The following is a 25,102-nucleotide window of genomic DNA, read 5'->3' on the forward strand; positions in this document are numbered from 1 at the left end:
TCTAACGGACTAAATACGGCATAACCTGCCCAAGGTGTGTCAGAGGCGTTTCCTCAAACGGTTTGGCCCGCCATTCACGACTCTGTCGACCGTTTTTGTGAGAGAGGACAATGGGCGCAAACAGTACCTCGCGGGAAACCCGGGCCTCCCCCGCCCCAGCGACGGACTCTGACACAGCGGCCGCTCAAGCTGTCAAATTGCCCCCCTTCACAACGGCTGACCCGTCTTCCTGGTTCTTCCGAGCCGAAGGGCAATTCCGGATCGCGGGGCTCACAAACAAAGTGCTGCAGGCTGACCTCGTCGCAGCGGCTCTCCCGACAGAGGTGTTAGACCGAATAATCTAACTGGCTGGACCGGTCGAGCACGAATCGGACTTGTCACGCTCGACGAGATAAAAGAAAGGCTCTTGACACCCTATTCCGTGCCCATCGCTGAAAGGGCGCCCTCGCGCCTGACCTAGTCCGCGAAACACCCCATGCGCGGCGCCGACACCCAAGATGCCTGGGACACTGTGATGGGCCTCGTCCGTCTGCCCGAAATAGGCCCCGACGGAAAAAAGGTAGAGATCAGCCTGAGCCGCGAAATATTCCTGCGGCAACTCGAGCCGGACGTCCGAAAGCAGCTGACCGACGCGTACACCCTAGAGGACGACGAACTACTAGAGAAGGCAAAGAAGCTGACGTTGTCGAACAATGCCACGAAGCTCGCCGCCCCCCCCCGATCCTCCGTGTGCCTGGCCGCAGAGAAGGAAGAAGACGACGACGACCCAACGCAAGAGATCGGCGCCGTATCCCAAGGGAAGTCCTCCCACACGCAGCGAGGTGAAAACTCCTGGTGCCGCTTCCACCGGAGGTTCAGGAGATTCTCCAAGAGGTGCGAAAGCCCTTGCACCTTCCAACAGTCAAAAAACGGCGACGGCAAACAAAACCAAGGCCGCCCGTGGCAACGGCCGCGTCGGAACCACACACCGTAGGGTTCTACGTCCGCGACGCGATCTCCGGCCGGAGGATGTTGGTGGATACGGGGGCAATGCACTCGATATTCCTGCCGTCAGGAAAAGACCTGTAGCCGCCGCGAGCCCGACAAAACAACCTCCCTCGTCGCCGCAAACGGGACCCCCATCCGTTCCTACGGCACGAAGCCCCTCGAGATATCCATCTTGGGGCGAAACTACGTCTGGGAATTCACAATCGCGGACGTCAGGATCCCGCTACTGGGGGCAGATTTCCTGGCGCAGAACGGCCTCCTGGTGGACGTGGGCCGCAAACGCCTCCTCGACACGGGGACATGCCTTTCCCTTCCACTGGCAGCAGGCCCGGGCGCCCCTACAATTTGTACCATCGCCCCCCACAAATACGGCAACCTCCTGCAGGAGTTCCCCGAAGTCTTCAAGCCGGAACTTCGTCAGGCGGCAGGGACGCCGCCCAAGCACGGGATATTCCACCACATAACCACCACAGGCCCCCCGACACACGCGAAGTTCCGACGACTCCCTCCAGGCCGCCTCCAGGAGGCGAAGCAGGCGTTCTCGGAGATGGAACGAATGGGCATCTGCAAGAAAGCATCGAGCCCTTGGGCGTCGCCCCTGCACATGGTACAGAAACCTGACGGCACCTGGAGGCCCTGCGGAGACTACAGAAGACTCAACCTCGCTACAATCCCCGACCAATACCCCTTGCCAAACATGCAGGATTTGTTTGACAGGGGCCCTTCATGGGGCGAAGGTCTTCACAAAAATGGACCTCTTAAAATCCTATTTCCAGGTTCCAGTGCACCCCGAGGATGTCCCCAAGACTGCCATCATCACGCCTTTTGGCTCCGTCGTCTTCCATTACTCAACCTTCGGCCTGAGGAATGCAGGGGCCACCTTCCAGCGCCTGATGGACAGCATCCTGGGGGACCTGCCCTTCTGCGTCTGCTACGTCGACGATATCTTGATTTTTTCCAGGTCCTTGGAGGAGCACCTACATCACGTCCGAGCGGTCCTGAAGTGCCTGCAGGAAAACGGGCTGGTCGTCCGTTTCGACAAATGCACCTTCGGCGCCGAGAAGGTGGACTTCCTCGGACACGAGATCTCCGCGACGGGCGTGCGCCCCATGGCCTCGAAGGTAGGCGTGGTGCAGAAGTTCCCAACACCAACCACGGTCAAGTCCCTGCAGGAGTTCATCGGAATGGTCAATTACTACCGCCGATTCATCCCCGCCGCCGCCCGCACCATGTCTCCTCTAACACAGGTCCTGAAGGGGAAACCAAAGGCCCTAACGTGGGAGGCCGAACAAGAGAAGGCTTTCAACGAGACAAGAGGGCCCTCGCCAGAGCGGCGACATTATGCCACCAAGACCCTGCTGCACCTTTACACCTCACCACCGACGCCAGCAACGTCGCCTGCGGGGCTGTCCTCGAGCAGATGGTCCAGGGCGAGCCCCAGCCACTCGCCTTCTACAGCAAAAAACTATCAGCCGCCGAGACGAGGTACAGCACGTTCGACCGCGAACTCCTGGCAGTGTACCAAGCAGTGCGACATTTCCGCTACCTCCTCGAGGGCTCCCCCTTTACGATCAGGACGGACCACCTCCCTTTGGTACACGCCTTCACCAAGGCGGGCGACGCTTGGTCAGCGAGACAACAGAGGCACCTAGCAGCCATCGCAGAGTTCGGTTGCACCATCCAGTACGTGCCTGGCGAGAAGAACCCCGTGGCAGACGCCCTATCGAGGATAGAAATCAACGCCGTGCGTCTCGGGGTCGACTACGAAGACCTCGCCCGGGAACAGGCTGCCGACCCGGAGACTGCCGCATACCGCACTGCTATCACCGCCCTCAAGTGGGAAGACGTGCCCTTCGGACCCGCAGGCATGACGCTCCTCTGCGACATCAGCACCCGGGCCGCCCGCGCCCGCTGATCCCAGCCTCCCGAAGGAAAGCCGTGTTCGACGTCATACACGGACTCTCGCACCCCTCGGGCCGGACGACGGTGCGCCTCCTGACGGAGAAGTTCGTCTGGCATGGAATTCGGAAGGACTCCCTCGAGTGGGCCAGGACCTGCGTGCCTTGCCAAACTAGCAAAATCAGTCGGCACACGGAATCAGGCGTGGGGAAATTTCCGCAGCAGAACGAAGATTCGGCCACATCCACATAGACGTCGTTGGCCCCCTGCCCCCGTCGGAAGGCGCCAGGTACCTCCTGACGGTAATCGATCGCTCCACCAGATGGCCCGAGGCAACGCCGATGTCGGAGGCGACCACGAAAGCATGTGCCGAAGCACTCCTTGCCAGCTGGATCAGTCGATTCGGAGTGCCAGACGAAATTACGACAGACCGCGGACCAGTTTTCCTGTCGGAGTTGTGGACTGCCCTGGCCCGCCTAATGGAAACGTCGCTACATGCCACCACTCGCCTACAACCCAGCAGCTAACGGCATGGTGGAGAGAGTCCACCGTTCGATCAAGGCTTCCCTGATGGCGCGCTGCACCGACGAAAATTGGAAGAGCCAACTACCGTGGGTCCTCCTCGGTCTCAGGACTGCCCCGCGGCGGGAAACGGCGAGGCATCACCCGCGGAGAAGGTATACGGGGAGCCATTAACAGTCCCTGGCGAGTTCTTCCCGACCAATGCCGACGACGCTGACGTCTCCATCGCCAGGCTTCGGGAATCCGCCGGGAAGTTCACGCCCTGCGTCAAAACCTTCTCCGACAGAACCAAACGTTTCCTCCCGAAGGCCCTATCATCGTGCAAGCACGTCTTCGTCAGGGACGACGCCCGCCGCCCGCCTCTAACGAGACCCTACCGCGGTCCCTTCCGCGTCCTACGACGCACTGACAAGGCATAATCTCTTATCCATCAACGGTCGCGAGGACTGGGTCACAATCGATCGCCTGAAACCAGCCTTCATCATGGACGAGGACCTCGCAGACGCGGATTCCACAGGGCGCCTCAATCTTCCTCGGAAAAAAGCGACTCCTTCGATCGCCAAACCTCCTAGCCGTAGCCGCGGCCACCCTCGAAAGACGGTCGAACCCCCCGAGGATCACCTCAGGGGAGGCATCCCGTCCCCGGAAACCCCCGAGGATCTACCACGGCAACTAATATCACGCACCCGAGGGCGCCTCCGCCGTCCAGCTCGCTTCCGCGAGTGACTACCCGAAGTACAAAGAAGTCAGCCAACAATCATACCTAATTATTGTCTTAGGGGGGGAGTATTTGTAAGGACAACGCTTATTCATAATTTTCTCTGTATATAATTCATCATTCGCGTTGTTCTTACTTCCCCCTGAGAGAGCATTCAGCGGGCTTTCCGTCAGTGTATAAAGCTTGTATAACCACATATTGTGTACTTTTATATTTTGTATTTTATGTCTCTCAAGAAACACAAATCGGGTCTCGCCGACCCACTTTTACTCTCTCGCGGGTCGGTGACCACATTTCCGTCCGCATGCTGTATATTTATATTTCCCTTGACTGTAATAAAAATCAGTACACTTCTACCTGCTTCTTTGTCCACCTCTCACACTATTTTTACCGGGCGTCCTAAGCCACTACAACTCAGTACCTACTATGAGATTCAGGGCCTCTGTAACACGGTTTTTTCGCAATAACTTTTTATATATGCATTTCATAAATATAACACTTATTCTGAATACATATTATATCAACACATAAATTTTGAGTGTATTCTGCACTACGTAGGTTGAATAAATTTGGTACTTATAATGTAAAAGTGACCTTTTTTGAAGACGGGCCAACTTACTCAGCGAAAAGGTTTCGAACGCACTCGTTACGTAACTTATGACATCATTTCTTCCCTCTTTCTTGATGGATGATTGGCTATACGTAACGAAGGCTAAACCTCTGGCAACAATGACATACAAATTTAAATACAAGCAAAGCAGTACACCTTTATGAACTCTGGAACCTCCCCACTGATAATTGTCATAATGAACAAACCAACAAAATATGTTAATAAATACAAAAACACTTCGATTATAAGTCTAACTCCCAAAATAAGTTTCCAAAGAAATTACAGTCTACTTTATAGGTCACAATCAGATTGACAAGATGTAGGGAATAGTTGGTAATTACCAAAAACATAGTAGACAAGCTTGATTTGATAACTGCTATGTCCAATGTCAAGCAATTTTTATTTATTGGCTATCTACCTATTTACTGAAAAAAAATAGCCGGTACCGTATATTGGCTTTAAACCTTCACCAATAATTATCGTCAGAATGGTGACTTCATGAGGCTCCACCCACTTTCGCCTCGTTATAATTCAGGATAACACTGGAGGCTACCATGGGCATTGTTGGATTAGAAAATTTAACTTCTGGCTATAAAAACTAATTTCTCTAGTAGTTGTAAGAAGTGCTAAATGATCCTCAAGGATCCCAGCAGTTGGCCTAAACGTTTAATTCATGTATATTACTGCTATACTGTTGCGGCACTACTGCTACAGTAGTATTACTACGCTAGCACTGATACCCCACCCACATCTATGTATCCTTCCGCCATTCATAAAGTCTTTGGGTTTCAGAGCCGATGGCATTTCTGTCTGGTGGATGGGCGGGGCAACATTTAGTCAAAAAGTGTTTGTTTACCTTGCTACGTAATGAATGTTTTTCGACTCTTGGCTCGTAATCATTGGCCATGGCGTCGGCTAGATCATTTTTACTCTATAAAAATCAAAACTATCAGGTTTAGGTTATTGATAATGCTGACAAAATTTGTGTGTGGTTGTAAAATATACATATGTCAACTTTCAGCTACACCCAATGCTTTGACAAGGAGCAAAGTCCAAAAAACCGTGTTACAGAGACCCTGAATCTCATAGTAGGTAGTAGGCATACCCAGAAAAACGCCTTACCTTAAGTAGCTTCTGCGAGATTTCTTCTGACAGTGAGAGTTTTGGGAATATTTTCCACTAGGTATAGAAACATTTAACGCTTGCAATTATACGTTACGATAATGCATACATCACCCTTAGATGAGAACTACGATCGAGAAACAGTTTACTGGCACGCACCACAATTACAAGCAACAAAGATTAAATTCGGGAACTGTCGACATAGGAACACCAACCTTTCGTCTATCTGGAAGAACAGAGAGGCGGTACCTACTATACAATAAATTACCAGTAGTTGTATATTTACGTTTAATCTTAAATTCATTAATACTTTAATGACAAAAAGTCAAATAAAAACTAAAAAATATAAAAAGATTAGTTTTGTAAAGTTTTTAAGGTTGGTATTAATCGTACAGTCGTAGTCGTACTTCTCTCATTGCCATTGATTGAGTAAACTTCAATCATGTTTATGTGCATCGTTGGTGAAAAACATGTACGTCTCTCTCGGTTGCACTATTATCAGCTTGCTCCGTTACGAAATTTGTGTAACGAATTGAGTGCGCGTATGGATTTCTTACACGAATCATATCTACCTAATAGTGCAAACGTTCCCTTGAAAGAAGTTTCCTTCACAATTCGAGAGAAAACTTTGTCTGCCATATTTTTCAGCGCCTGGCTTACCTAGCAGTGATGACGATTCGATCAAGATACGTTTTCGGCTTTTGTTTTGGATTTCAAGGTACGATTGCATTTGTGTTTGTTTCCTGTTTACGTGGTTAAGGCCAGGTTCCACTTCCAGTAAATCTGGAAGGTTCTCGTAACCGGAATCAACGATCTTATTCAATGTAGGCTATCCTAGGCTATGTAGTAAGTACTATCATCTGTGGTCCGGTCCGTTACCAGGTTCGGTACCAGTAGCTTATAAAGTAGGCTTAGGTAATTTTATAGTATGGCTGAGTATAAACCGTAGGTACCTACTATAGTTAATGCCTGTATGTGTTATTAGGCATAATGGATGGATGCGATTAGACTAGATGAAAAAACGTGTATGCTCAATAGCCTAACTAGGTAGGCCTATGTAGATACTAGACATTCATTGACTTTTCGTGGGCTTGCCCAATCATTGTTGCTGCTTAGGTAGTGGTAGATCTGGTGCTCTTTAAACCTCAGGCATGGAAATGTTCCACTCAGGTAAAGGATGGTTAATAAATAGCGTAGTGTTTCATAAAATCCTTGAGAATCTTGTCAAGGTGAGAGCTGGTCATGGATGGAAGTGGAAGCACACGGAGGTATATGAATCAATGTTGGAAGGAAAGAGGCAGGCTTATACACAAACCTTTACCCACTTGAACTCACTCTTAAGTTAAAATGTGACGAGTTGTCAGGCCTAGAATTGCAAGTGTTTGTAAGATTTAACAATAATAAAAAGTCTACATCTTGGGGCTTTCACAATTCATGGGGTCTTACAGTTTGTGTTTTTTCTTTATAATTGATGTAGGTTCATTGGATACTGTAACTGTTTAAAGTGAACCTTCAACTTAATTTAAATCCAAAACTTATTTTTTCACATTGGTGCTACACAAATCATGTGGTAATGCTATTATAATTTTGTTTATAGCTATATATACATGTATATATACATACATATATACACGTACATTTATAATAGAATATATTACCACATGGTTTGTGCAGCACACATTACCAAAGGTGAAAAAAATAATATTTTTCATTGTAAATTAAAGGAAAAGGATGTAATAAAATACAAAAACAAGTGCCTTCTTTGTCTCTGAGCATCATTTAACTAAGGTTATATGCAAGTCATTGTTGCATTTCTTGACTTAAGTGAACTTAGCGTTTTGCTTTTACATAGTATCACATCCTTTTCCTTGAATGAAAAATATTAACAAGATATGAATAGTATTTACATATGAAACAAAATAATCAGCAAATGGATTTGTTTGTGTAGTGTAAGGCCTTATGTAGGAGAATTAGGTTTTGTGTCAAAACTTTGTTAAAAATTATTTACAACTTGATTTTGCTTTATATAATGATTATGATTAAGGAAAAATAGGGTGGGAATTTTCTCAACTTCACTCGGTGGGTAAATTGACGATATCCAAGATGGCCGCCATGGAAGGCAAGAAATATTGCATTTATTCATTATTTTTTCACCCAGTTAAGATGAAAACATAAATGAGAAGTCTTTATAGACCTTTTAATACCCTAGAAATCTGATTTTTTACTTCTATTTTTTTACATCTATAGCTCAATAGAATTTAATGGAAATAAAATGGCACCTATAAAACGTTTAAAAAATGTAGCAATTTGTCATACATTTAGTGGAACATAATTAAAAACAGCAAAGTATGTCCTTATAACATTAAAAATCTTAATAAGCAAATGGTATATATCATATTTGAGCGTTTTCTCATTAAGTCATCCATCCTCATCTGTGTTTCTTATAGGTAGTTCGTATATATACATTTTCTCAAAATCATCCTTCCTTGTCCAAGTCTTCCGGTACTACATTTATAATATATAAATTAGTTTGGTTGCTGCACTTGAAGTTTAGACAGCTAAACATTTATGTGCGTGCAATACGTATTGTTATTCAAACAACTACATTTCCCCTTGCATCCACGTTTACATCCACACTTTACCAAGTTCATCACAGCAGCAGGGGCTTGAGAGATTCAAACATCTTTTACTGGAATACTATAATGCTTAGATGCCCCCGTATTCAACAAGGATGAGAGACATGGATGGCTTTTGCCAGCCTTTCTGCACGTTATTGCTATATAATGTGCCCGTTGAATATGCAGTGTTAGTGACCCGGTTGTTAGTGAAGATCCGTCACATTAGTGTACACACTGGACTGGTACAATTGTTGACAAATTGTTCCAACCAGTCGTATACCTCTTATTCCAGGTCTAGGTATCCTAAAGATTCTAAAGCATTAAGTAAGACATCATCACACGCCAAGAACGCTTAGGATTACCATTCTTTGGTTCTCCCAGCAAACCGTTCAGACATGTCTGATCCTGTTAGAGAATGAAAGCCTAATAACGCTGAGGGGTCTTTCTCCTAACTTTTCATAAACTGGTTTGACCAGTATTTTTCTTCTCATGCTTCCCTTCCCCGTAAGGAAGCTTATATCACTGGGTAAGTTTGAGTACATTTGGGCCATGAGAAGGAAAACATCACTGTCTGGAGAAGCAATGACAACCTTTGTATTTTTGTTACTTGAAATACAATGTAGCAAAAGTAAGGTGTCGGCCTCTTCGTGGTTGTGTGTGAGAAGGGTAGTCTTTGTCCTTGATGTAACCATGAAATTCTTCAGTTGGTTTATTTGACTCTTGCTACGATCTGTCCGTACACTTTGCAGCTAGATAAATCGTAAGTTCTGCTTTTGTCTTGATATTTGAAAGGAAATCCTTCAAAGCATTATTCTCAAATAAAGTAGTGTCCTTGACATGGTAATATGTAGATCTCCCCTTCGTTCGTTTTCTCCTCAATTATTCTTTGAGGGAAGTGTCGAGATACCTGTCGAATACTAACGTCACTTCTTCAGAATTGTTGGCTATGTTGCTGAGATGGTCAAGAAATACTTGAACAAAATCACAGCATGTGTTGATATGGTCAGTCTTGGGTATTGCATTCACAAGGGCCATGACATTGATTATAATAACTTATACTTTGGCAAGGTACCATCACATTCTAGTATGTCTTGGGCATGACTTCGGCTGCTTCCATCTCTTGAACATTTTCATTGTCAGATGTATCAGTTGTGTAGGATCTTTTGGCTGGAATGTGAGTGATCAATTGTTCATTATTGGCTAGCAGCTCAAGATGGTGTAATAATTTTGCTTTCCCTTATGCTAACAAGATTGCTCCATCTGATGAATAACGATCATGGGACTATGTCAAATTCATAATGACAATGCATTCCCTCAGATCAAGTTGTGGTCGACTTCTTGAGATGACGAGTCACTGCAATAGTCCACGCTCAACTTTGATCATTACTAGCTTTCCATCTTAATTCACTTCTATTGTGGCTTTTGTGGTTTTGAAATTTTTTAGCTTCTTTGTCATTTTATCCCACATACACAAGTTTGTCCTTATGTCTGGCGCTCAGTCAAAAACTCCATAAACATGCATTATCCAATCTTATCTCGTTCCAATATGTCCTTTGATAATTTTTCATCCATAACTGTGCTAGGCCAACACTGAGTGGAGAGTCAGTGTTGTCGAAAAGCTCCATCATTATTCTTGGTTTTGAACGACACCTGTCTATCAGACCTGTAAGCCCCCACCGTGTTGTGCCAGTACACTTGCACTTTTATTGACTGTAGATTTGATTCTTCCTATACCATGAACAGCATACTTACAAAATGTATTGAACAATGTAGGTGGTTCATAATCAGTAAATGTTCCATGAAACTTCCATGGACAGGAGGTTGCAATATGTTTTCTGATCAGTGTCTTGGCTGTTTTCAAAAGCACTCTCATATCCGACTTAGATCATCTTCACTTACTGCCAAGCTGTCAGATAATCTTTCCTTCTGTTTGAAAGAATTTTTTCAGGTTTAGTTGGTTTAGTTTTATCTGGAGGTCTGGTGAAATTAACCTCTTTGATATTTTCTAGGATGAAATGTTCAAGATTTGGTCTGCATCGAGGATTTTTCTGGTATTGGGTGCACAATCTCCTTAAGCAGCTGAAAGTACATTTGGTGAACATCATTCATATTCAATACAACATCCTTACTGTCATTATTTAGCTCGGTTTCAACCATGTCAAGGATCTGAATGTCTGATAAGAGCTGGCCAAATTTAACAGAGCCGGTTTTTGGTTGCTTAGTTTCTGAATGTCTTTAGCAGCCTTAACTAGAATGGCAAATGATAATTCATATCCTCAGCAACTGCATGTGATGGATCAGACGAGCACACAAGATTGCTTAACCTGACACGTAGTATATCATTACTTGAGTCTAGACCAGTGTCTTTTAAGCGAGTCCCCATATTTTTAGATGATATATCACGAAGTTAACTCTCTATCTTTTTGGTAGAAATGTTCTCGGACATTCCTCTAGGAAGCTGTACTACACGCAGCCGTTGTTGAATCACAGGCAGAAGGTCGTCTTCTTTTTCTTGCATGCAGTTGTAGTATTTCCGGAACTTAATCAGTTTTCAAATCTAACTCTTGCACTATCGGCATAATGTTTATGGGTGACAATTTTGTAGCAATATGTATGATAAATACAATTTTTTAAGAGTTCACTGGCTTAGGCGCGCTGTAGTCGACTGTTTAGGGACTTGAATTCGGATTCACCCTACCTACAACGTTCACTGGATGTGATCAGTTTGTCAGTGGCTTGAATTGATGGGTTTTTAGTATCGTAGTTTTTATTGTCCCATGTCCCCTTTGTTTTGCATATGAAATGAAGTCCAAAATCTGTTTTAGACCTCTTTTCAGGTGGAGGATCTTCCATAGTGTGATCAGTATTCTTTGGACTAGACGATATGGTTCTTCAAAATGGCTCCTCTACTTCATGGTCCTTCAGGGTTCCTGTGAAGATAAAAAAAACATTAATACATAACATTAGTTCCATTAGCAAAATTAAATAGCAAATTGCAATGCATCTAGCGCTGGACATACAGTACAGTCAATAGTACAAAAACCTAAAACAAATTCCTCATGTAAACGAACATATAAAACAACATTTTAAGCTTGTTTTTCTCTGCTCTGGTTCCAGTGATTAGGTCAAAAAGAATATTTTCTAATATTGTGGCGACCACCTTAGATTTGGTAATTTTTCCGACAGTCTGCAGTTGCCAAAAAAAATTTCCCGCCATATTTTTTTTTCTATTTCTAGCACATAATAAGGCAAATTCCAGTGGTAGTTTACTTTTAACAAACATTTGATACGAGATTACATAGGGGCATATAATATCAGAGATTCACTCTAATTTCCTTTCCGTTCGATCGAGGCAGACTGCTACTGTCTCGTGCTACCTAGTAAGAACTGCAACTCTTTCCTGTAGTTTTTCGTCATCTGGAGGTTATTGAAGTAGTGGAACAACATTCTATTCTTCGCCTACAGATTTCGCCGCTCGTCCTCCAAAAGAAGAAGATACTCGTCCATACTGCTGGCCAACCTCTCCATCTTTTCCTTTTCCAGGAGGCGGTCTTTCGCTTGCCGTAAATCATCCCGCTTACTGAGCTTCATTTCTTTCTCTTGTTGCTGACTTTGGAGCGAGCCATTATTTCCCGACAGTTTCCCAATTTGCTTCTGCAGTTCTCGAACGTTGAACTGGAGGCTTTTTCCTTCTCAGCCTTACAGTGGCTGAATTCACTTTCCAGTCCTCGGATTCGTGTACTCATCTTCTCCCATGTCCCGCAGTTCCACCTCCAGCTGAGCTGCTACTTCCTCTTGCTGGGAGAATTTCGGAGTCCGTACCGACAGAACCCACTCTTCAGTTTATATTCACTTCCTCTCACATTTTTCTTTCTGTTTTTCAGAATTTCTTAAAATTTCTCCAGAAAATTTTTTAATTTTTTCCAGCTTATGCATCGCCGGATCCATAAAAATGTCAAACAGTGGAGACTCGTCGTTATGACTTTCACATCAACATAACAATTAATCCCCACCAACTTTATTACTGGCATATCGTCATAGTAAGTCTTACGAACTGGTCTATGAACAAGAGCCCGTGCTGGCATATAATCAACCTATTTTTAAACAAAACTCTCTCTCTCTCTCTCTCTCTCTCTCTCTCTCTCTCTCTCTCTCTCTCTCTCTCTCTCATTATATATATATATATATATATATATATATATATATATATGTGTGTGTGTGTGTGTGTACACGAACGTTCTCTCTCTCTCTCTCTCTCTCTCTCTCTCTCTCTCTCTCTCTCTCTCTCTCTCTCTCTCTCTATATATATATTAATATATATATATATATATATATATAATATATATATATATATCATATAATAATATATATATATACACACATACATACACATACATATATAGCAAACGATAGTCATCAGTACTATTAGGTATTTATTATTAGAAACGTTTCGTGTTATTTAAACATAACGGTGTATGATTTCTAATGCTAGAAAATTCAAGATCAGCAATACGTGAGCCAGAACTTATATGGCTTACGTATTGCTAATCTTGAATTTTCTAGCATTAGAAATCATGCCGCTAAATGCCAGACCAGTATTGATAAAAAAATTTTTTTTCCATTATTGGAACTACCAAACAGTGTTCCTACTTAACGACCCCTGAGTCTTTGTTCATTAAACGTTGTTCACCCTTCCTACACGCCAGTGTGTCTTTTCCTTTGCACTTGGCTCAAGTGTTTTCTGGGCATGCGTGAATGTGTGGTCTCACTTCGTCTTTCCCTTTCTTAAGATCGGGTTATTTATTACTTTTCCTTCTTTTGTATTGTTGTTAAGACTCTAATTTCGTTAATTTAACCTGTATTTTGAATTGGTAATTTATTTTGTATTTTATTTATTACAAACCGATGATGTGTTTAAGTAACACGAAACGTTTCTAGTAATAAATGCCTAATAGTACTGCTGACTGTCGTTTGCTTTGGACTCCTGTGTATATGCGTGGGTATGTATGTATGTATATATATATATATATATATATATATATATATATATATATATATACATACATATAGGCTATATATATATATATATATATATATATATATATATATATATATATATATATATGTATATAAAATCTTGCTGTCATCATTCCTCTTCAGTTGTTAGCAGTCAATATCCGATTGCGCATGCGTCGGTTTTCAACTGTCAATTCCAGGAAGTGAGCAGATCAATGTTTGAAACTCTCGCCTCTCTTGTCTAATTTTTCGATTATGTTCGAAAAAAAAAAAACTCACTGATATAAAGATTTTGGGCTTTCATGTATATTCTCTGAGCGACATTTGATTAAATGGTGAACGAAATTGCGTTCTAAAATTGGAGGTTTTCTGCCTTTTATGTATTTATTTATTTATTATGTAAGGCACGTGTGGAAGTAAGGAATGTGTTTTTTCACACATTATTGTATTAAATACAAAGCCATGCCTCTTCTGCCCTGTGGCAGCATGCTTATAATTCGATATTTTATATGGCTTGAATTCGAAAGTATAATGTCCGTAAGTTTTCAGCCACAAAGATTTATATTTTCTATGAAGATGCACATAACTAGGAGATCAAGTAACACTAACAATGAAAATGCTGCTTTAGAAAAATTGGATCTTTTATTTTCAGTCAACAATAATACAACAAAACATAAAGGTGGGGTTTTAGAAGACATCCATGTTAATTCACATAGGGACTTCCTACTGTATTTGGTGTCTTATTTCCGTTTAAAGGAAAGGTCAGAAAGAGGAACTGTAGTCAAGAAAATTCACTAGTAAATATGAGCCATCTAGGTAATACGCAATGCCATTAAAGAGGAGAAAATTATATATATATATATATATATATATAGAGAGAAGAGAGAGGAGAGAGAGAGAGAGAGAGGAGGAGAGAGAGAACAGAGATAGAGAGAGAGAGAGAGAGAGAGAGAGAGAGAGAATAGGTGTGTATATGTTATTACTCTCAAGTTTGTATCTTTCTGTTGATTATTCCTGTTTCCACCACAATAGTGCAGAATATGTATATTTTGCCAATTCTGGCGGTCATCATAAAATCTAGAAGGAGGTAGTTTTCTCTGCTAGAATTTTTTTGTTTTTGTTTATTTTTTTAGAACCACTTTCCGAAGATCCCTTTGTTCCTGGTCCTTTGCCTGGTAGGTCTCTTGTAGGAATCACCGTAGTATCCGTTTCCTTGGTAACCTAGCCAGTATCCTCCTCCATTGCCGTAGCTGCTGGAGCCACCGCCGTTGCCGTAGTAGCTGCTGCCATACGAACCTGTCCCGTAGCTGCTCTCGTAATTGGCCTCGGAGCCTCCCGGGGTAGGGTATGAGTAGCCGGCATAGGTGGAGGTACTTGTGGTAGCCTCGCAGGTGTTTGGTTGGTACTGAATCTGCGTTGAAGTCACTGTGATGTAAGTTGGTTCGACCACTTGAGAAGTCACGACCTGTCAGGATGAACATTTTAAGTAAGATGTCTGGTAGTTAATAGCCTATCTTTATAGGACTAATATATTTAACATAATCTGAACTGCTTTTCATAGCAACATTTTACTATTCCCCATGCTCTGCAAATATTACAGGAAGTATAATATGCTAGAGAAGCACTGCAGATATTGGCTAGACTGTGTATTTACAATGCCCGTACGCGTATATGTTTAAAGACTTGTATTTATGTACCTTTATACATTGTGTAATTATTTCTAACTGGACGTGATTTATAAGATACAATTGAATTACACAGGTAATAATTCTAATGGATCTCTTCGAACGTTAGTAAAATTCCTCTTGTCTATTTACGTACTTTGCATGTTTTTATGTAAATTTTTGGTGGTTTCTTTATCACTTATAGAGTTTTACTCTTGGAAATTTAGCTTTTCAAGTCAGTGGATTCTTAGGCATATTCCATGTGATAATTACAACAGTGAAGAAGTTGAATATGTATTTTGGGGGTTGAATAAGTTTTTAAAATAAGTTTCACCAGCAAAATGGCACCCACTAGACGGTGCAAGTATACGTAGTTAAGGACTATACTGTATGGAAAACAATGAAGGCCCAGCAGATAGACTGGTAACCGAGGAAATTAAGACTGCTCAGTAGACCTATATTCGTAGAACCCTCACGTGAATAGTTGAATTTCATACGCAGGCGGCAGTTTATTATTATTATTATTATTATTATTATTATTATTATTATTATTATTATTATTCACTTAGTGGTAAAAGTAAAAAAAAATATTTCGGTCAGACCTTTCAAGTTTTGTCAAACAATGTAACCTTATAACACTGGAATATTATATATATATATATATACCACTAAGTGATGTATATATGCGTTCATGGATCACATTACCTTGGTATCATAATTGGATATTATTTGTCTTAAATCATTTCCTCTCCGCCTTACCTGAGTACGAACTTGGACATCGGTGGTTGTAAAGTATTGCTGCTGAACTCTTGTTGATGTCCTGAATACTGTTTCAGATCGTACAACCTCTGACGTCAGAGTTGTGGTTTCCACTCTAGTCTGTGGAAGAAAAAAATTTTGGGAAGACATGATTTCTGATTTTCAGCTGCCGGATGATTTTGCTCGGTTTGAGTTTATGGAGCTGAAGTAAACTCTCTCTCTCTCTCTCTCTCTCTCTCTCTCTCTCTCTCTCTCTCTCTCTCTCTCTCTCTCTCTCTCTCTCAGGCAAAAAGATTTGCATTATTAATAAATTTTTCTTGCTGCCTAGAGAAAGTATCAGCATTTTTCAAAAATTTACGTTTTAAGCTACTTTGGCCTTGTGGCCTTTGGATTTTACATAACACCAAAATCATAAAAGATTTGCATTCTTTAACAAGGATATATCCCTAAAGGATGTATAAATTCTCTCTCTCTCTCTCTCTCTCTCTCTCTCTCTCTCTCTCTCTCTCTCTCTCTCTCTCTCTCTCTCTCTCTGCGTTTAAGGTGTAAAAGTAAAAGTATTTGTGTAAAGATGTACATTTGCACACGGTTTACTGTTATAGTTGTCCAGTCACAACACAAGAGAGACTTCCTTTATTCTTTTCTGCGTTCATACTTTACTCATAAACACATTTTAGAAGATAACTTCACAAACACACTTGAAAACTTCGCTTTATGTACTGACCTGTGGTGGGGCTTGCACGGTGACATAGTTCGTCCTGTAAACGCTTTGGTATCTGATGTCTGTAGAAGTGACAACACGGTCTTGTACTATTGTCGTGGGAACAACCACCTGTTTCATTCAGAGATAAATGAATATATATTGGGAAATTATTTTGAGTAATAATAAAGAGAATTTGGGATATTCTAAGGTATACAATCTCGTTTTCATCTTATTACTCAATGGCGTTTAGTTTGCATTACTAAAGGGTCTTGCAGCGTCCCTTTCGCCCCTAGTTGCAACCCCTTTCATTCCTTTGACTGTACCATCATGTTATCCTTCATCCATCGTGCTATCCCCCTTCTTTTAACAATGATTTCATAGTGCAACTGTGAAGTTTTCCTCTTGTTGCACCTTTCAAACCTTTCCACTCTCCAGTGCTAATTTACTTCTAGGGACCAGTGCTATAACTTGACCTAAACTCTATATTCCATTCCATTCCAATTTGCATTGTTATTTCAACAAAACTGCTTCCCCTCAGAGTAGTAGCTTTAGAAGTTCTTTTGGTAATGAGGCCGTAGGCATCATGTCATTTTCCACTAATTCAGCCCACCACAGTTGAACAGTCGCCAGGTATTTTATCCATTGTTTATGTCAGTTGAGGTATAATGGATTTTTCTGGAAACTATACTGTAATTCTGATCCTTCCATGAGAGTTAATTCTGGTTTGTCTTGTTTACTATATATATACATATATATATATATATATATATATATATATATATATATATATATATATATATATTGTATTAGGCTTCTATGAGACGGAATGTTTTGAGAGCTTGTACTATGTAAATGAAAGAATCTGAAATCTAAACCATCCCGTCTTATTGAAGCCAAATACGAGTAATACATATAATATATATATATATATATATATATATATATATATATATATATATATATACAGAGTGAAGTTGTGTGGACGCTTGGTGATGAATGGCTACCTAACCTCTTCCCCATTGAAACCCATTGTGCCTTTGTTATCCTAATGACTGAGTAGGTAATGTATCTGGTATTCAGGCGTTGGTGGTGACAACCCCTGTAAAAAGTAATATATATATATATATATATATATATATATATATATATATATATTATATATATGTGTGTGTGTGTTTGTGTCTGTGTATTTTCCCCAGATGGGTTCTCACCACCGACGCCCAAATGCATAGCATTCATTTGGATAGATAGATGGATAGAGGGAACAAATTGAAAGTATTTACTGAAAGCACCTAATTGACGTACGCCTAACAGCGAAATGAGTGTCTCTGATTTTCCTCTTACCAAGGACAGGCTGAAATGAATTTAGGAATTTTTACTTCGTAGAAATGTTCGTCAAATTATTCCAAAAATAACTGTGACATAAAAGATGTCCCTTTTAAAGTTTATTCACAGAACAAAATCCGCTCCCACTGAAAATTGTTTTTGCTGTTTATAAACATATTACATTTATACTGCTCATGAACTGTTAATTGTTAAGGAAACCTGTGCACATTAGTAAAAAGAACTCAAATGAGAAAAATTTGCACCATATAAAGTATCAGTAAAAAATATTGAACGTTGAATCATTTGAAACAGTCTCTTATGACCTCTGAAAACAAAAGGAAATAGTCTCTGTGAGCCCCATAATGGCCCACAGAGGCTCAGTAATATAGAAATGATCGAATTGGCTTGCAGAATTACTTTATCCAATCTCCCTCCGTAAATAGGCGGGAAATTTGGCCCGAAAATGTATAACTCACATCCCCTTTGAATAATTTCTTAGTCTACTTGTAAACGTGGAATCACTCTTAACTTGAAATCCTGATTGAAGATATATCTTTTCTGGGTAGGAGTTTAAAACCATACAGAGATCATTTTCCTCTTGGACGTCAATAGCCTGTGAAATTATAAGTCTGGGCCCAACAAAAACTTTCTTCCTATAAAAGTATCTTTCGGCTCTAGTGTTAGTGAAGCTGTGTGGAATATTTCTAAAAAGGAATTTTACCTTCTATTAAGCCACAGAACATGATGTGGCTTATCGATGCTGTTGTTGGGGACAATAGTTAAGGAGACTTCAGCATACTTTAAGAGATTAAAATACGTTTTTCCAGCCGTTATTTTAAAATATGCATCGGAAAATGACTCCTTTGCCTCTTCCAGATAAGAAAACGGACAGAATTACGCTTTATTTTATACAGGGAGTCAAGTTTCACTGTTCCTAATATGCATTTTCTTAGCTACTAAGACCATGGTTAGTTGCAGTCTTTTTTCAAGGGATATGCATTAAGCTTACAGGGGGTTTTGAAAAAGGAAATTTAAGACACTTTATAAACATTTAACCCCATTGCTTTACCAGGCATACATTATCAAGAAAGTTTTCAGAGCAATGAATAAGGTATACTGTACGGGTCTTACACATAGTGATTTAGTAAAAATAAAATAGTCACCGCTTATTCTAGTTCTTGCGATTTTCAGATTCTCTATCAAATTACCTAGTATGATTGTAGAAGCTAAACCAAGCATGCATCTTTAAATAACATTAAAATCAAATTAGACAGTTGACCCCGTCTCAACCTTTTCTTTTATTTTGCATTTCGAACAGTGACCATTTAAGGAGAGTATTCCATTGACTCTGAACATCATGATTTTATTTATTCAGAAGATAAGAATTTTTTGTTAAAGAACCCCAGATCACTAACCTGCGATATTGAGAGTCTTGTGGAGGTCACTATTGCAGTTGATGTCAGGATGACGGTTTCGGCTTTGCAGGCGTCTTGAATCGACGGTTGTGGCACAGGTGCTAGGTCAGGAGTCTGATATAAACCTGTTAGAAAGAATAGATGGTTAACGGAAACTCTCTCTCTCTCTCTCTCTCTCTCTCTCTCTCTCTCTCTCTCTCTCTCTCTCTCTCGTCAGACCTTATTTATAACCATTGGAGCATTACTGTATCTTCAAGCATGGTATCATATTGTTGGTTGATTGATCTCTCTTTCCATATTTAAAAATGAAATCTTGTGCTTAATACTTAGATTTCGTTAGAATTTAGAATTAGAATGCGTTTTCTTCTGTGAATCCTGTTTGCTAAGAAAATTTAGGTTAAATCGATTGCAAAATATTATAATAATAATTCACTGCTTGGTACTTGAGTGAATATATCGCGAATTGATTATTTACGAGCAATTGCTGCCTAGACTTGACTGACTAGATGTGTGTGTGTGGGGGGGGCGTTAGAGAGAGAGAGAGAGAGAGTTTTCAAGGGTTAATTGACCTTAATTTTTAGCGGATGTAATGGAATTTATATTGCGCTTTGTGAAAGAAATTAATATCAGTGATTTTTTTTATCGTTTTTCATGCTCTCTCTCTCTCTCTCTCTCTCTCTCTCTCTCTCTCTCTCTCTCTCTCTCTCTCTCTCTCTCTCTCTCTCTGGGAAATGAGTGGTTTCATTTATGCCCTTGAACCACAGGATAAAAAAAGGGGGTTTTTGAATAGCGACAAAAAAAAGACATCCTAGAGGGAGTGCGTGATAGACAAGCTGTCTGGTGAGAACTCGGTCTGCCCCCAGTCTCTCTCCGGCCATTGATACGCACATGACCTTGAGTCTTTTACTTTCACTCGGCCTCAAGTAGAAGAAGCGTCAATGAGGAAAGGAAATGCCTTGCTATTTCTATCTCCACAACGGAGGAGGAAATCTCCCTTTTCTCATTTCGTAAAACGAAGGGTTTCCTCCTCCCTTTCGTCTTCCTAAGCTCAATCTATTCTGCCTGTCGGAACCCAGCTAGGAATTCAAATGCTCAGCGTGTTGTCTATAAATAGTACCTGCAGATAATTACGTATGCGCTTAAGGGCTATGCTCACCCTTTCCTTATCTCTCTCTCTCTCTCTCTCTTTCGCTTCCCACCCCAGGGCAGTAACGCCTAATGGGAAAAGCTCCACCACAGGATTGGCCGCAGCGGGAAGGGCGTCGTAAAAGCAAAAGCGCTGAATAAGCCTCACCACTTATAGCTGGTCTGGTGTCGGGAAAGAGGCCGCCGTTGTTCCTGAAGATGCTACCGCCTCCATTTATGCCCGGGGGAGAGGTGGGTACGGCTGCGGGCGGGGCATCCAGCACCAATTGGGGTGACTTCGGAGTCGCAGCCGGTCCTCCATTTGGGGGTACAGGTATGCTGAGGCCCAAGGCACCGCTGGACCTGATGTCGAAGTCGACGTGTTTGTGGTCGTCGCCGATGTTGAATTCCGTGTTTTGTCCGGGTAGGATTACGGACAGTTTTTCGGCCGAAGCATAATCTGATCCCGACCAAACCAACAAAAGGAGTAGTATGGCTGGCTGGGCCACTTTTACTGCTACATTCATTTTTAGGTCCTGTAAAACTGGGAGATAATGAAAATATATGGTTATTGAAGTTATTACGATCATAAATGTATAACAGAGGATGGTCAGATGTACATTATTCATTTGAATAGAAACATCTACACTGAATATGGTATCAATAAACACACGAGTTATTACACAAGTATTCAAGCGCTATCCCGTGGTGGCACCAACTTATTCATTTCGCTTTTATGTTCGTTCAGGAGTGAATCACGATTATGTCAATGAAAGCTGCTTTGAACATCGCTTTTAAATATACCTGTATAGGACTTATCATTGGAGAGGTTCCATCAAACTGAGATTCAAAGGTTCCTTTTGCATATTCAACAGGAGGCACTAAAAAGGATTCATTTATTCATGGCAATTGAAATATTTTATTTAAAATTTCACCCGTTTAATATGTTGGAATAGTTTATTATGTTTTTGGTTAAACAGTTCCAATTCCAGTTTAGAATATGAATAAATAAAGAAATTATGGCACGGCAGTTATGCAGAGGAAAAGCTAATGGCTGATGTAGAATTTACTACCGTTATTTCCTTTTGAATCGCATTATTCCTTTTATCTATTGTGCATATATATATATATATATATATATATATATATATATATATATATATATATATATATATATGTATGTATGTGTGTGTGTATATATATATATATATATATATATATATATATATATATATATAAAGGAAAGGGAAACAATGGAGTTGCTGCAAGATCTTTCGACTCAACGTCCTTTATTTAGCAAACTGACATAGGACGTTGAATCGAAAGATCTCGTATATCTCGTAGTTACTCCATTGTTTCACTTTCCTTCGCGGCTTCAACCTTTATTTGTAATATGTATATATAATACATGCATACATACATATATATATATATATATATATATATATATATATATATATATATGTATGTAAATGTATATTTGATCCGAAAGAAAATGATTATGTCTCCGAGAGCAAATGTGATTTTATGAATTGTAGGTTCTCTGTATTGAAAATAGGCCCATACAATGAAATTATATGTAGCCTATGTATCATGCATACAGTATACATGCTTACATAGTTACACAATAGGAAAGGAATGAGTTTTAAGTCGGTTAAGTGCTACATGTATATAATCTGCTGGGATTTACTCAACAGGAAGTTCCATTGGTGATCCTGCCTTCTCAATAAAACATTGCATTATTCAACCACAAAAACATTATGTGCAGCTTCTGTTTTGGAAGTTCTTTTATTTTTCATAGTTTGTGTATTGTTTTGTTGGAATTACTTTGGTTACATACTTATCTTGGATGTTCGCCGTGCTCCAAGGTACTTGTGTTTATGTTTGTTGTGTTATTGTTTAATTTGCCGGTAACTATAACTTCTCAGTATTATAGCAGGATTTGCAAATCCCTGTAGTTATGGTATATAAGTACCGTAGCTTTCGTTTGCTTTTATATTCGATCTTCCCCACGGCGTTGAGGAACTTTCCTTACCCTTCGGGCTATTTCAACTTATACCTAAGAAATTTATTGACAGGAAATTGCTCTTACAGATAATTAATTTTTCTCTTCTTCGAATATTTCCTCGTACCAAAGTAACAAGTAAACGAATTACCCTCTGGTTTTTGTGAAAACCCATTGGGGGTGATTGTCAAGAAGGGTCTAATATATATATATATATATATATATATATATATATATATATATGTATATATATGTATGTATATGTATATATTAGGGATTATTCCAGACATACACCCCCGATGGGTTTTCACAAAAACCAGAGGGTAATTCGTTTACTTGTTACTTTGGTACGAGGAAATGTTCGAAGAAGAGAAAAGTTAATTATCTGTAAGAGTAATTTCCTGTCAATAAACAATAAATTAATTCGGTATAAGTTGGAAGAGCACTAAGGGTAATGAAAGTTCCTCAACGCCGTGGGAAAGAGTCGATATATATATATATATATATATATATATATAATATATATATATATATATATATATATATATATATATAATACGTTAGTTATGCAGCCACCATAAAGAATTATTCCGTGTTCTAAAAGCATTTTTTATGAAATGCCACCCGGAAATACATCTTGCAATGCAAAAATTATATAGACCTTTGCGCACATTTTTAAGCGTCATAAATCCATGATTTTATTTTACCCTTCTTATGTCTACTTATTTAGATACTGTCTTTAAAACATGTAATTGTCTTTGGTTGATATCTGGGTTTATTTCATTGTAGAGTTGAGCTCATAATTGCTCAGAGAATGCACTTCCATATCTTACACTTAATTATATGGTCTACATTGGAACTGAAACCACGAAAAGACTCACAATTGTTGCCCAGCAGCAGAAAGTCCTGTGTTATTTCTTCAGAATCTCGAGACTTGACCGAAGGAAAACGATGGTGAGGCTTCCAGGGAGCAACTGGTCGTCGGGAAACCGAGCACCCGCCTTTAAAACCTCTGTAGAGGTTGTCCCTCTTTCTTGCGCCCTTCTCCGGTTGTCCTCTTGCTCTTCATGCCCTCCTCCTCCTCCTCCTCCTCCTCCTCCTCCTCCTCTTCTCTCCTCAAATCCCTCCCCCCACATCCCCACGGTCTTCATACCCTCCCTCCCCCCACCCGTTCCTTTCCCTCCTGCAGATATGGATGGGAATTACCAAACCTTCAGGTGGTTTAGTTAATTTTCTCGTAGCATCTCTCTCTCTCTCTCTCTCTCTCTCTCTCTCTCTCTCTCTCTCTCTCTCTCTCTCTCTCTCTCATTTAAACTTGAAATTTTTTGTATTACCATCTTTTATCCTTTCCGCCATCATTTTCTATACCCCCTAGATAAAACTTGGTTTCATTTTCATTTACCGATTTGTAATGACGTCATGTAAGGTAAAAGCGACAGTTGTCCTTTATTCCGCCAAAGCAAAATGAAAAGTGAAAAACCGTTTGTTTTCATGTTTGTTTATGTTTCTCTCGAAATTCAATCTCTCCTCCATAACTTACGGCGGTTGTTAAGGCTGCTCCTGCAAGTTCTCCTTTCTTCCGTAATTACTGTCTCCCTTTCTTATTTATGAGTTTTCTGAACCTCCTCATATCTAGCATCTCTCTCTCTCTCTCTCTCTCTCTCTCTCTCTCTCTCTCTCTCTCTCTCGTTCCTCCTGAGAAAATCGTCTTCCTTTAGTGAAAGTAAACTTAAGCCCTAAATGACTACCTACTTTCCTTGATCTATGCGAACTCAGTCAGGGACAGATTCCGTCTTTTAGAAGATTCTTTGTGTGAAAGTAGACTGAATGTGAAGATGCTCACAGACTTTCTACAACAACGTTGTCGGTACTTAATTGGATGCTTGGTCTTTTCCGGATTTTCCATCATATGATATCCTTATTAAAGTTTATTTGTAAGATCGTTTTGTCTTTTTTGAAGTCGAAAGTTGACGGGCTTGTTTGTGTTTTTATATATTCTTTCCTCTTTCCTTCCCCTCTGGAGATTATGAATTTATTAATTTATGAAAAACGTTTTGTTCACCGAGTCGTACAGAAACTGTTTCTGTTCTTTGTATAATTACGCTCTTCTGAAGTGCCAACCACTTGGTTCTTCCGATTGAACGAGGTTGTGCATGTCTGACCTTTCAAACTACGACCGTAGTAGGGTCCAGGTTCGATTTCCCGCTCTGCCAACGCGAAATCATAGGAGTTTACTTCTGGTGATAGAAATTCATTTCTCAATAAGCTGTAGGTCCCGTTGCTAAATAACCAATTGTTTCCTAGCTAGGTTAAAATATCTAATCCTTCGGGCCAGCCCTAGGAGAGCTGCTAATCAGCTCAGTGATCTGGTAAAACTAAGATATACTTACATTTTAGGACTCTCTACTCTCGCAGATTTTGTTGGAATCTACTCGATTCTTACTTTCTCAAAAACCTCGAGGGAAGTTTTCTCCTCTTGGATAACCTTTATCGCTTCAGAAGGTAAGAGCTATTAAGACCTTCTTTCTTATTTAAGGTATGATCATTTCTTTACTCGGCTTGGAAGAATCATTTATAATTTACTCCTAGTATTTTGTAAGGTCCAGTTATCCA

General features: G+C 40.6%; 1 protein-coding gene and 1 long non-coding RNA gene across 2 annotated transcripts in view; both read right to left on the bottom strand.

Annotated features, from left to right (window-relative positions):
• Positions 1-6,073, bottom strand: part of LOC135222184 (uncharacterized) — a 68,857-nt gene extending 62,784 nt beyond the window's left edge. Inside the window, exon 1 of the long non-coding RNA XR_010316192.1 lies at positions 5,859-6,073. This is a non-coding gene — a long non-coding RNA (uncharacterized LOC135222184). The remainder of the gene's footprint in view (positions 1-5,858) is intronic.
• Positions 6,074-14,420: 8,347 nt separating this feature from the next.
• LOC135222185 (mucin-5AC-like) lies at positions 14,421-23,496 on the bottom strand. The gene is made up of 6 exons (XM_064260341.1): positions 23,371-23,496; positions 20,654-21,028; positions 19,360-19,484; positions 16,640-16,747; positions 15,916-16,035; positions 14,421-14,957 (listed from the first exon to the last, which is right to left on the bottom strand). Exons 2-6 carry the CDS (start codon positions 21,009-21,011, stop codon positions 14,622-14,624), a joined length of 1,047 nt encoding a protein of 348 aa, XP_064116411.1. The 5' UTR covers positions 21,012-21,028; positions 23,371-23,496; the 3' UTR covers positions 14,421-14,621.
• Between the last annotated feature and the right edge of the window lie 1,606 nt (positions 23,497-25,102).

This window comes from Macrobrachium nipponense, chromosome 3 (assembly GCF_015104395.2).
Source record: "Macrobrachium nipponense isolate FS-2020 chromosome 3, ASM1510439v2, whole genome shotgun sequence".
NCBI classification, from domain to species: domain Eukaryota; kingdom Metazoa; phylum Arthropoda; class Malacostraca; order Decapoda; family Palaemonidae; genus Macrobrachium; species Macrobrachium nipponense.